Here is a 14345-nt window from a genome sequence, read left to right on the forward strand (position 1 = left end):
TGTAAAGTGGGTTTCTGCTTGGCTAGGGGAGTGCTGCCTATGCTTTTCCAAGTACGACAGAAAGTGATCTGAGTCTCTGGATGAACATGAGGGGCCCAATCCTGTGGTGTGCAGAGCCCCTCTCAAGAAGTGCTAACCCTCCTGATCTGTCACATAAGTCAGTGGGAGTTGAGGGTGCTCAGCACCATGCAGTATCAAGCCTTTGGCTCCCATACTCTGCCCGTCCTTGCAACTGGCAACTCCTGTATCAGAGTCCTGCGCTGATCTTTATTTTGGAGTCGCTTTAAGGACAAATACAAAACCGTCGATAAGGCTGCTGGGTGGATCAGCTCAGCATGTGAGCTGGAAAGAGAGTTTTCCCTCCTGGAGAAATGATGTTTTTAAATGAATGTTTTCTAATATTTCTTATAAAGTTTCTGTTTGCCCAGACTGGAGCCACAGCTCGTGCTTGTGTTTTTTTCCAACTGAGGCTTAGTAATAGGAACTGTCTCAAAAGGCTCTCCCAGCTTGCAGGAGTTTGGTTTTTTCCTCCCCTCGAATCGATTTCAAATTGTTCCAACACAGAGAGCAGCTGTCTGCCTCACATCTCAGGAGCTGATTCCGGAAGATATCAATCCTGGCTGCACACTACAGGAACTCCAGCTGGGCCTGATTCAAACTCCATATTGGATCCTCCCCAAACAGAGGGAACATTTGGATCTGGAGCCTAACTTTGCAGCTGGCTCCTATTTCTCTAACAGCTGCATAGAGCATTCCATGGCTGACGAGTCTAGGCCAGGATTTAGGAAGATCCTATGGAGGCAGCCCAGTGTGTGTGGGTCAGCTTGCAAGACAGTCAGAGATCCACAGGGTCAGCAGCCTCAGTAAAGACTATCTTTTATATTCACTGCTCTAAATCCCACCTCTTCCTTAGCGGTAGGAAATCAGAGGGCCAAACCCAAACCCTGGAGCCAGTCACCTTTTGGGAAAGTTCAGATCTAGACGTGGAATTTGCTAGACCTATTTCCAGTGGGAAGTCATTCAAGGCTGCATATGACCCCAAATCACCTGTATTTATTTATTTAGGTAAACTTACTAGTTGAAATCATCCACCTAAGATAATTGTTTCCAAGACAATCTGGGCCAGATTCAGATAACAGAAGAACTGACTGGCAGCTTTGCTCCAGCTTTGTAAAACTTCCCTCACGCCTCATTGTTTTTCTCCTTTACTGTGCCTCTGTCTGGACCTTCCATGTTGCAGATAGGATGGGATGCCAGGAAAGGCTGTGCTCATTTCTGTCCTGGCTAGCAGCAGGCAGCAACAAAAATCCCCAGATATTCTGGCCTGTGCAGCAGACCCTAGAGGGTGACAGAGTGTGCACACAGCTCGTACGAGCAATGGAATTTGAGCTGCTTTACCAAACTGATCCAGAACTGTTAGGGACAAACAGAACATTCTGCAACCCCACTGAAGTCAATCTTGTTTTGCCAACTTACACCAGAGCTGAATTTGGCCCATCCTCTTTTGAGACTAGCCCAACTGTACCTTAGATCCTCAGAGACTTTAAGGCCAGAAGAGACCATCGTGATCATCTAGTCTGATCTCCTGCACATCGCAGGCCACAGAACCTCACCCACCCACTCCTGTTAGAGACCCCTAACCTCTGGATGAGTTACTGAAGTCCTCCAATCTTGATTGAAAGACTTCAAAGTACAGCGAATCCACCATTTGCTCTAGTTCAAACCAGTAAGTGACCCGTGCCCCATGCTGCAAAGGACGATGCAAACCCCCAGTGCCTCTCTGCCAACCTGACGGGGGGGGGGAAATTCTTTCGCAATCTCAAATATGTTGTGTGGGCAAGCCCCGCCAGGAAGACACTTGGGAAAGAATACACTGTAGTAACTCAGAGCCCTCCATCCCTAGAGTCCCAGCGCTGAATATTGGAGATATTTGCAAATAGCAGTCAGGGATGTGCTGCATGCCACTGTAGGCAACCTCATCATACCAGCCCCTCCATAAACTTATCAAGCTCAGTCTTGAAGCCAGTTAGGTTTTTTGCCCCCCACTGCTCCCCTTGGGAGGCTGTTCCAGGACTTCACTCCTCCGATGTTTAGAAACCTTTGCCTAATTTCAAGCGTAAATTTGAAAACTTGATGGCCAGTTTATATCCATTTGATCTTGTGCCAACACTGGCTGTTAACTTAAATAACTTCTCCCACTCCCTGGTATTTATCCCTCTGATGTATTTATAAAGAGCAATCATATCTCCCCTCAGCCTTCCTTTGTTAGGCTAAACAAGCCAAGCTCTTTAAGTCTTCTTTCCTTGGAGACACTAATTCAGTTGTTGGCTAGGAAGCCACTTTCTGCCAGTTTTAGCTACAAACCAAATTAAAGGAAGCATCATTCCAGGAGCTGGTTTCAGAAAACCTCCCCCTAGATTTCTCTCTGGATTTCAAGTTGAGTGGCCCTTTGCAGCCGTACCACAGGAGCCCTGGCTACTTCTCCTGGAGCAGCAGCCTGCAAAGACGCTGACTTACAGATTGTCTAGGAAATGCTGTGGATTTCAGCAGGCTGCCTCGGAGGATGTGTGCAGCGGTGGAATCTAAACGGCGCCGAGATCCAGAGCTGTCTGACGCTTTGGCCAGATAATGAAACGGAAGGAATAATATATGGAAGGTTCAAGCTCCCCAGCTGAAGTGGTGCTTAAAAAGTCCAATAAAAATTGTTATAAAAGAATTATTATCAGGCGCTCGGGCATGCCCAGCCAATCAGATTGCTCAATTTGGCTGAACCTTCCTTGTGCTTTTAAAGAGAGGGTGCCTTGTGCTATGATCAGCTTCTGAAAAGATGGATTGTTCCATTGTAACTGATCCAGGCAGGGGAACAAGGAAATCCTAATTTCAAACAATAAAGGAATCCAAAAGACACCGCTGAGTCGTTTTTCATAGTTCCCAGATTGTTGGGATTCTTGGTTTGCTCTCCAGTCTGTTTGTAACACTCTTCTAGCCGTCCGAAAATAAGAATTTCCTTTCCTGCTTTAGCCCTCAATCAACAAAGCACTTAAACATGTGCTTAACTTTAAGTACTTTGCCCAATATAGATTTTTTTAAAAAAATATTTATTTTATTAAAGCTCAGAAAAGTAACAATAATCCACATACAAGTTAGCTCACGAAATAAACTGTAGTTAGAGCCATCTCTCTGTGCAAGATGCACATGGCTACAGGCACTGGATAATGACACTGTGGACATCAGTGAAACAATGAGTAATAACAAATGCTCAGCTATATTCCCATGGGGCCTTTCATTTCAAAATCCCTCAGAGTGTTATACACAAGGATCACTTCACCTGTCACTGAAATGCAGGCTAAACAGGGCAGCTGTGCGGTGCTTAATTTGTAATGAAAGAGGGGCCGGGGCTCAAGCAATTTTTTTACCTTCCTAAGTGATGCAGTAAGCCCAGAGGTGCCAGGGCTACGCACTCCGAAGCCCAGAGGTGCTGGGGCTACGCACGCCCAAGCCTAGAGGTGCCAGATTCAGCCCTGGCAAGCCCTGGCACAAATTAAGCACTGCAGCTGGGTAACTGCACAGCAATGCTAATAGGGGTGATGAGCACGGATAGAGGGCTTTAAATGTCCAGTGTTTTGAGGCTCTGGGTTCAATTCACCCTGGCTGGAGCACCAATCTGTGCTCCAGGATGATTTTCCCAGGAGGCATGGGAGCAGGCAGTCTTGCCACCGGTGCCCTCCCACAGGGCTTACACCCAGAGACGAACTTCTGTTGGTTGAAAGCTTGTCTCTTTCACCACAGAAATTGGACCAGTAAAAGATATTACCTCCCACACCTTGCCTCTGTGGAACAACTCAGGGCAGGGTGTGAAGAATACTGTATCCAATCAATGTGGCAAGAGGAATTTCGGGTAGTCAGCTACAATTACCCGAGTTGGAATTTGGCCAGGTCATTGCAGCTGACTCTTGACTTTACAAAAAGAGCTGTTTTCTCTCTGATTTTCTCCTGACTTTGAAATCAGCACTCGGATTGGGGAGGCATGTCACCTGCAGACACTCGGCACTGTGTAGTCACCTGAAACACAGGTGGAGAATAACAGTCTATTATGCCCCTTTAAACGGGAGTGCTGTCTGACAGAGACCGGCAAAGAGTGCAAGAAATATCCACCCAGCCTGGATTCATTGGGGCTGCATGTGTATCCCCTTTGCATTCACTCCCTGTGAAGATTTGAGAGGTTGAGTTTACTGGCAGGAAGAATGGCCATGAGGGAGAGAGTGAGCATTTTCAGAAAGCAAATTTGAGGCTCATAAAGATGAATATTCGCAGCAGAGACCCAATCCCAAGAGCTACACTCATCCAATCAGAGGTCAAAGAGACACCAGGTGACCTGTATGTCCAATCAAAACTAACTGAATAACTTGAATTTCTGATACCGAATCCTTGGGCTTTAAGGTGCTTGCAAGTAATCCCCAGGCTAAGGATCATGTTTAGAGATGAGCTGACGGGTGAGGTGACCGATGAGGAATGTATTGGAACAGAGTGTAGGCAATCTGCACACAGAGACCTGGACTGAACCAGTTCCTTGTGCAATGCTCATCATCATCATGTTCCCATTACGCCTCTGGCGGTTAGGGCAGCGACGAAGCTCCTCCGCTCCTCTGCTCCTATCCATTTCTGGCAAGTCTTCCAATGGTTCCCGAGCTGTGCCCCAGGTTTTTCAGCTCAGCTTCCACAGCTCTCTTCCATGTTGTTTTCGGGTGCCTCATTTTGGCTTGCCTTCAGGTGTCCATCTTATTGCTATTCTGGTGATGGAATCAGTTTCTATCTGAAGCACATGCCTCCTGGTAATGATGGTGCTCATATCTTCTTGGCTGCACTGTGTGAATAGGTCTTGGTTTGAGATTGTTCTGAGTCAAAAGATACAGAGGATTTTTCTGAGGCAAGTTTTATGGAATGAAGACAATTTGGACATGTCATACTTTCTCATTCCCCAGCATTCTGCACTATAAAAGTACGCAGCTCTGATAAATCTTGAGTTTGGTTTTGGTGTTGTATTTTGATGATTTCCAGTCTGTATTTAAGCTCCTGAAGGTGTTCCTGCCTTTATTGATTCTGTTCCAGATGTGCTGGTTTATTCCACCATCCTGGCTGATGGTGCTGCCCAATTATGTGAATGTTTCAACATGGTGAGAACATAATCCTCCAACCATACTGGTGATGGTGAGGCAATATTAAAGGTCGAGATATCTGTCTTATTGCAGTTGATTTTCAGTCCAATTTGCTGGCTGAATGTGTTGAATCGAGTTTTTTTTCTTGTATATGGTGTTGGGTATGTGATAGGAGAGCGAGATCATCCGTGAAGTCCAGGTCTTCAAGGGATGAGAAGGGTGTCCATTTCATGCCTCTTGGCATGTCTTCTGTTGTATGCCAAATTACAGTCGATCGCAATGTTAAAGAGAATTGCAGACATGACACACCCCTGACGTACGCCTGTTTGACTTCAAAACCGAGCTCACTGTGATCAACACTGCATGTAAAGTTGAAATAAAAGCTTTCTATGATGTTGATTATATGGAGCGGGATTCCATATGCCCCCAGAATGTGCCATAGGCTGGTCCTGTGAATGCTATCAAAAGCCTTCTCAAAGTCTATGAAGTTTAGGTAGAGTTGCCGTTGCCATTCTATTCATTGTTCTATTATGTATCGTAGAATGAAGTTCTGGTCTCTGCATCCACGACCTTTCCGAAAACTGGCTTGCTCTTTTCTGAGAACGCTAGCAACTGTCTCTGATATACGCTGGACTATGATCTTACATGATACCTTGCTTGGCACAGATAAAAGTGTGATACCAAGCCAGTTATTACAATTGCTGAGAGTCCCTTTCTTTGGTATCTTCACTATAACCGCATTGGTCCACTCATCCTTTCCCCCCAGAGCCCAACCATGCTCCCCCCCATCCCGGCCCAGATACCCGCACCCCCTCCCCACCATAGCCCAGCCATGGGGTCCCCCCCTTGCCCAGATATCCAAACCCCTTTCCCCTCAGAGCCCAGCCACAGGGCCCCCCCCGTCCACTCACATTGGTCCACTCATCTGGCACTTTTTCCCTTTCCCAGACTGCTATAAATAGAGGGGCCAGGATAGATGCTGCTAACTCAGGATTTACCTTGAACAATTCTGCATTCAAATAATCCTTGCTAGGAGCTTTCCCATTTTTTAAGGATTTGAGGGCTTGAACGGTCTTTTCCTTAGTTGGTGTGTCTGTGTTGATATCAAGATCTTCTTCTGCTTCCCGGATGTTTGCTTCCTCTTTAGGTGGCTCTCTGTTCAGCAATTCTTTGAAGTGCTCTGTGCATTTCTTGTTCTTTTTCTGTTGTCAGTAAGTGGCCTTGTTTGTCCCTCATGAGGGTGTTTGTTGGTGTCTGTTGTTTACCACTGATAAGCCGTGTCATTTTGTAAATGTTCCCTTGTTCATCATGAGCAGCTGTATCTTCTGCTTGTGTTGTCAGATTATCAATATAATGTCATTTGTCCGCTCTCACAAGGCATTTGACCTCCCCATATGCCTTGCTATACCACTCATGATATTTGTCCTTTAGCTTCTGGGATTTTGTGTCTAAAACTTTTTTCTTCAGGGCTCGTCTAGTTTCTACATCCATGTACGGGATGTAATCCACTCCTTTCTTCTCTTCTGCCTGTAGCCTAGACAGGCTTCACTGCTTTGTTTATAGATTGTTGTTACTTTGTCCCACTTCTTGTTGATCTCCTCATCTCCATTCCCCTCCTCTTTATCAAGGTCTGCAAGTGCCTGAAACCTGTTGTTTAAATACAGAATGAAGGCTTTCTGTATTTCAGGGGACTTTAGCTTGTCAATGTGATAATGTCTATGGCCCTTGTTTGGTGGACCCACACTTCTCAGTTTTAGCTTGATGGAGGCTGTCACAAGGTGGTGGTTGCTGCCAGCATCTGCTCCCCTTCTCACGTTCACATCTGTCAGTGAGCATCGCTATTTGCCATTGATCATCATATGGTCAATCTGGTTCTTATCTCTGACATTTGGAGAACACCATGTCAGCTTGTGAATTTCACAATGTTGAAAAAGGGTTCCGCTGATGACTACGTCATTCATACTGCAGAAATCACAAGTCTCTCTCCATTTTCATTCATGGTGCCACACCCATGTCTTCCCATTGCTCTGTCATTGTTTGTGTTGTCCTTACTGACCTTGGCATTCAGGTCTCCCATGACGATAGTTAGGTCGTGGCATGGTACTCTCTCTAACTCCACCTAATGTAAGGTAAAATTTGTCCTTTGCTTCTTTATCACTGTCATTTATCGGACCATAGCACTGAATCAGGGTGATATTATTGTGTTTCCCTTTCAGTCTGGCTCTCATAAGTCTGCTGCTGATGGACGTCCATTCAAGCAGAGACTGCTCCACTCACTTCTTCAAAAGGATGGCAACACCCTCATGGTGTTGTCCACCATCCCGTCCAGAATACAGAAAAGTTTCTCTGAAGGCTGTTGTTAATCTCACTGATCCTGTCCATCTGCTATCACTGACACCCAGGATATGTAAGCTGTAGCGTCTCATCTCTGCTGTGACCTGAGCTAATTTCCCTGCTTCGTACATTGTCCGTACATTCCAAAAACCAAGTTTGGTTTTTGTCTTGGTGTTGAGCACTTCAGTCTTCATGCCAGTGGCTTCCTTTTGGCTGTCACCACTGGCAGTCATATGGATCATTGACTTCTGAAGGCCATCGAGCACAGTAATGGTCGATCTCTCCAACACTGTTTCCTTAACATATTTCGTTTTTTACGGGACAGGATTGTTAGCCCTGTGCCTAACCACCAACGTGGAGGACCAGGGTGTCTGTTTTGTCTGGCCCCTCCCCCACAGACCAAACCAGCATGGTTGAACCTGCCAGGAGCAAAAAGCCCCCAGCGACACAGGCTCTGGGGATCATTAGAGCACACAACCTGCCCCGCCACGACAAGGGACAGACATCAGCAGATGGCAATGCAGCAACAACAAATTCAATATACTGGTATATAGCCCCTTAAGCTTGAGCCTGTGCAGCAAAGGTACGGAATGTGGCATGTATTTGGGCATACGTAAAAGTCTGAGAGCCTGCATGAATGTGTGCTGCTTCATTGCAACCGGGCAGGAATGGGGCCTGAATGGGGAGAGCATTGCTAGGCACCTCAGTAGCAAGACGATCATGCTATGGCTAGTGTCATCTCAGACACACCCGTTCTTCACCCTTTATGCTTCCTGTTAGCCTTTGCTCTTGCTAAACACTTACCACAGCTCAGTGCAGCCGGCTGCACCTTGCATACTATAACTCATGCCTGAGCGTAGCCTCCTTTCATCCTCCACCTCGAGCTAGCTTCTGCACACCACACAAAGACTTGCAGAATCCAGGCCCTTGCATCACCCCAAGCCATCACTGCATGTGTTCCCAGCGTGGGCGATGCCAGGGACGGTCATGTGAACCAGCTGTAACAAAATACCACCCAACCCAACCAGTTTTGTAACATACGTGTTGATCTATCTGTAACAAGTCCCCAGTGTCCTGGCTGAAAGTAGCTCACTTTCAGTTCTAGGGCCTGAGTCTGCTCTCATTTACACCAGTGCACTGATCATTTACACTGATGTCAGGAAGGTAACATCAGTGTAAAGCCCAAGGGAGATCAGAATCAGGCCAACAGGTGCCTTGGACACAGCTCAGGCAACCGGGTGAGACCTGCCCAGCTGATCTGCTGGCTGCTCAGATGACCGTGTGAAAAGAATTGTTGGTGTAAGTTCAGTTCCAAGAGGGCAAGTGTCAATGGTATCAAATGCACCATGACGTGGGACACTAACTGACTGTCTCGGTAATTCAGGGCAAATACTGGGGAACCCGTGCAGACTGAATCGCCCTCTGAGCCCCCAACCCAGGGCAGGACTGTGGTACACTGGTGGGGAAGAAGGGGCAGTGGAATATTGGGGTGGGCCAAGCTTGTATCACTGCTGCCAGGGGCTGGGGAGGATATCAGCCTCCAGCACTCCCAACCCAGCAGAGTCCACATATGCATCTCCGTGGCTACAGAATATCCATATTCATTGGCATGGCCTGTGATACACGTACCAGTGTTTTGGTATGACATTGATCACACTGCAGTGTATTGGGACGTGGCTGTGAGAGGGCCCCGACGCATAACATAAAAACCATACTGTTCCCTGGCCTCGAGACAGCATGCTAGTTCCACCCTGTGAGCATCAAATTTAATGTTCCATCTGCCTTGCTCTATCCGGGTCTGAGCCAGACCTTATGCTGGAATTTACCATTGTCTGATGGAGCCGACTCGGTTTTACTACAAACTGCAGCCTGCGAAATCTCCTAATGGACTTGCTGTCAAACCCCCACTGGCATACTGGCAGGATTAGCCCCTTCGCTGCACATTGATGTACATTTATGTACTCCTCTTAATCTGAGACCTTTTGGGAGTCCCCCAGACTGAGATTGGGTTCTTGTACATTCCCACACATTTCAAGAACAGCCGAGATGTCCCTCAGCACCTTCATCATATGTATCGCACCCCAAAGGAGGCTTAACATACAGCACCAGCGAGGGCTTTGGCTTTAGCTCCTTTGGCAATTTGCTTTCCTGTCAAGAGAGAGCAATGGGACAAACTTTCCCTTAGCATTCCAACCAGATTGTCACAAGCATATTTCCAGATTAGCCCTTTAGATCCTGTTCCCCCTGGCACCTGTTGCACTGCTGTCACTCATTAGCATCCCATGGAAATCATTAGGGTTTTTGGATATACCTGATATTGTGCATTCAGCAGCACAGCAGTTGTGCTGCCCCTGGAAGTAACTGATGCATTTGATAGCTTTGACTGGTGTGTTTTGCCTTGAGACGTATCATTCATTTTAGCAGCAGCCCAGCAAGCGTGCTCCACCTCTATGCACCTGCAATGATTAGCAGCTCAGCAGGTGCTCTCTGCCCAGTTGTACCTGGAACACTCAACAACACAAGCAGATGCACTCTGCCTGGATGCGTCTAGACGGTTTGGCTGCTATCAGACAGCTGACAGCTTTTAATCTTTACACTGCAACAGATGAAAAATTGTACAACATTTCAAAGGTCCTAGAAAGGGTCATTTTTCTCCAGGATTTCATAGCACACTACTGGGGGCAAAGGGATAACCAGAGGCTTTTTATCTGGACAGCTAAACAAATAAACAGCATCGTACGTCTTATTCATCTCCTCTCCGTTTGTGATGCTCACTTTCTCACCAGTGCTGAACTGCAGGATGGTTATCCATGATCAGTCTCAAGTTGCTTTCTTTCTCTAAATATAGATTGTCTGAAACCACTGCCACAGTTACTGGTTAAACTTCGAAAACAAATACATTACAAAGAGAAATGCCAATGTAAAATACAGCGCTCTTATCCTTATTTTGAATCCAGTCCATTTTATCACTGTCAGAAACCTTGGTAAGGCCACATGAGTTAATTTTTCGCAATATCACCGATTGGTACATGTTTTCCCATAAACTGGTGGCATAGGGTCATTCTTTGGTCACTTACTTATGTCAAGCATTTCTTAACTCTGTGGCCTAGTATGGCTAAACTAAAATCTTACAGGCCTCAGCCTATAGGCCTTGTGTTTCAGCCCTACTTACTTATATACCAAAAACCTAATGATCTCTTCTAACTACTGATCCATCTTATACTTCTATAATCCTATACTGTGTGGTCACTTCCCTTGGACTTTGTGTGTTCCTAGAGACTCTACATCTGAAGCAAGTAGCAGAGGTGACTTTCACTCTACTGAGTTTGAAACTGTAGCCACCAGAGCTGAACCTACAGTGGTATAACACCCCAGTACAAAATTTGCTTTAAATAAAATAAAAGGCTACATATGCATTTCCACTGAGAACAGTCATGTCCCTAGGAAGGAACTATTACCTCTGTTCAGTATCAGTGAGAGGCTTCAATCAGGGAAGCATGTTTAGTACTGGGGACTTTGCACAAGAATGGGGTATTTGCAAACTTAGAGAAACTCATAACAAAGCAGCAAAGACGAAGAAAAGTTGGAAAATAACCTTCTGGAGGAACTCTGAGAGTCTGAGAAGATAATTGCTCAGAGGTGCACCATGACAGCCTAAGGAGGAAAGGGAGCAATAGCTCTTCCCAGTGAAAGACAATAAGACAAAAGAAAACAGGCTGGAGCTGTAACAAGGAATGTTTAGATTTGTGGTTGTGAAATGTGGAACAAAGACCCAAACATCCAGTGTTTTCAACTTAGTTGTTCCAATTCTTCACAACTGCCTCTGTTGCTAATCCTTCTTACCACTGCTTTATTTACTGTTGAAACACTCATGAATCTCTTCTCATCTCATGTACGAATTTGCTGACCTTAAAAGACAACAGCTAACAAACTGACCTAATGTCAGTGCAAGCTCTCAACCCCAAACCCAGGTTAAGTTGCATGCAGTTTGGGGGAAATTTGTTTCTGCACAGATTCATACTTCGTACCTGGGCCAGGGAGACTGCAGTTCAGTGAACAGTTTTCATGAGGCACCGACGAGAGTTACAGACTCCAGGCCCTCAGATATTTCTTGCCCTGAGCAACAGATTTCCCCTCTTTAATCCGGGCCACCAATCAACCCAACAAGACAAGTTGAAATTCAGTGTTGCTGCTGCTGTGACTGAATGACACAGGAGGAAGAGAGCAAAGGCTTAAGCGCCACTGCTAAAGAAAACACTGAGCATGCTCAACTTTCCATGACACTGAAAACTAAAGCCTTCGCCCTTTCGCTTTCCAGATATCCCTGTCCTGGGAAGGGTTACTAAGTACCGAGCAATGTGACTGGCCTGAAAGTTCACTGGGTGAAAAGTCCTGCCACCGAACAGTGTGAGGGACTCTGAGTTCAAGTCAAGGTGACATCCATCACTTTTAGTACAAAATCCCTAATTTATGAATCCTCCTACACTGCTGGGACAAAAGTAAACAATCTCTGCTCCTGAAGTCCCGCACAGAGACAGTACTGTTCAAATACTGCAGGAATCTACAAGCCTTTGGACATCATCAGTTACCATGTCCACTTTCCTGGGGGACTCTTGCTTGCATTGTGATTGCTGTTGAGACATGTTAGGAAACTATATATAAATCTCTGGCAAATCACTTTGTGACACAGGAGCAGGGGTGAGGGGTGGGCATTCTTCTACGACATACGCTGGTATTAATCAGGAGCAACTCCATTGTAGTCAGTGGGATTGCACCGTTGTAAAGATGGTGTGAGTGAGAGGAGAATCAGCTCTGGGGTCTTCAGCACCGACATCTGCACAGTATAAAAGTATTTGTTTCTCGTGCAAGGAGGAGGAGCATGTATGGGAAAATAAGAGGGTTCACATGTCATGAGGTGCCTGGGCTGTCTCAGAAAGACTTGGGTTTATCCTGGATCTGAGCCGTTGTACTGAGGCTGTCAATCTGGACATTATAACAAATCCACAGCCACCTAAATATTCCACGGTTATCCCATGGCCCCTTGGAACTCCATTGCAACAGACGGGCTGGAAGCCAGATGATCCTGCTTTACAGCTCAGACTCCTATTGTGATTATCCTCTAGCCCTTACTAGTGTTGGGTGTAAGGCAGTGGAGGGCAGTGGTGCAAGTCCATGCACATCTATCCACGCCCCTCCCACCCCGCCCAAGCCAGCACCTTGCCCTGAATCTCTGTCCCAAACCTAGCCCAGCTGCTCTTTGACTATGGAGGGAAGCCCTTCCATACGCCCTGGCTTAATCGGCTGTAAGGAGGGAACGTGCCATCCTGGCTTGCCCGTGGGTTTGGGGCAAGCAAAAGACAATCACTTTTGCCCTGCTGATGAAGAACAATTGAGCTGGGCACTGTGGTTCCAGTGTCCCTAGACAAGAGAAGATTTGTAACCATGCAGGTGAAGCTTGGCTTCTAGTCCTTATCTCAGTCTGGCCATTATGTTTCAGTTCCAGGCGCCCCTCTGGGCAACCCCAGACTAGAACGTCATATACATTGGCAAATACATACAAACCCAGTCAATGCAGTCACAATGTGTCTCCTCCGAAAAGTCTCCCTGCGTTTCTGTCTGTGCATTCACATGATGCAGGGTCCCGGAAGTGCCCACCTGCACAGGCATTTTGGAGCTTCTCTCTGCAAGCACGTTCTGGGCTTTAATTGGTATTAGTTTATTCCAGTTCAGGTAACAGAACCAAGGGGGTACTTGTGGAGCGATAACCTCCCATTTCCCCTGCCTTCCTCCCCAAAATGACTTTTACTCTTGCTTATCTATCCAGGAAGCCTCCCTCCTCTGCCCACTGAAACCCTTTTCCATCAGTGCATCCGTCAGTGGAGTGGATTAAAAAAGAAAGGACAATAACATACCTGCAGGTTCTTCTGTGCTGCTGGCTGCAGTGGTGGGTGGAGCAACAGGAATCTCTGTGCAGGAGAACGAGAGACAGGAGGGGAAGAGAAAGGATAAAAAAGGGGGGGGTGGGCATTATTTCAAGCTCTGGAGAAGACTGAGCTATGCACACATCCCACTTGCTTTTACTAACTCCATCTGCACGGGAGTTGCTTGCACAGTCTTACATGTGTCACAGTAAGAAAGCAAAGGGTTACACTTGAGAGCCAATGGTGCGAGATACAGAACCTGCCCCAGGTTGACAACTGCTTGTGTTGCCCAGATGGGTGTAATATAGGAATTGGGAGTTCATCTCTTTATTTTTTAAAATAAATAAGAAAAAGTGCTTAATTCAAGATATGGCCTGGGGCTACAGCAGCCAGTTTTAACCGTATTCTAGCCAATGTCAAACAAACTGAAAGAGAGAACGATGCTAATGTTTGCTTCTTCTGCTTAGTTGTTGTGTGGATGCATGTTTCAGGAAGTGATCTTTGCAAATCATTTATTTCCAGTGCAGTAGGCTATGCCATGTGTCAAGTATGCACCTTATTGTATCTCCTTGGTGGGACAGACATTTTATCTCACATCTTGAAGGAAATACAAATACCTCTATTGCTAGTGAAATGTTCCCTGCTTTAATTTCCTAGTCACCGGATTTTAAGTATTTTCATACATATTTGAGGCCCTATAATGCCCTGGATCTGCATGACCAACTCTAACTGAGCACAGCGATGTCAATAGGATGGAATGCAGGATATGATCCTAAGTGCAGTGGGATGATCTATTCTTCCCTCAGTGCACATGGAATGAAAACTTACATATTTAGAGCAAAGTGCTGGGATTTCTGTGCATATGCGAAAATCCTGATAGGAGAAGAGAATATGAGTCGAAATCCTCCATGTGAATCTGAGAGCAGAATTTAGT

The 14345-nt window shown here is 46.2% G+C and overlaps 1 protein-coding gene across 1 annotated transcript in view; it reads right to left on the reverse strand.

The window, feature by feature from the left end:
• NTN1 (netrin 1) overlaps nt 1-14345 on the reverse strand; it is a 210966-nt gene that overhangs the window by 67664 nt on the left and 128957 nt on the right. The window contains exon 5 of the mRNA XM_073310452.2: nt 13403-13456. Within this exon, the coding sequence (XP_073166553.2) occupies nt 13403-13456 (54 nt within the window). The remainder of the gene's footprint in view (nt 1-13402; nt 13457-14345) is intronic.

Source organism: Lepidochelys kempii, chromosome 14, assembly GCF_965140285.1.
Source record: "Lepidochelys kempii isolate rLepKem1 chromosome 14, rLepKem1.hap1, whole genome shotgun sequence".
Classification (NCBI taxonomy): Eukaryota; Metazoa; Chordata; order Testudines; family Cheloniidae; genus Lepidochelys; species Lepidochelys kempii.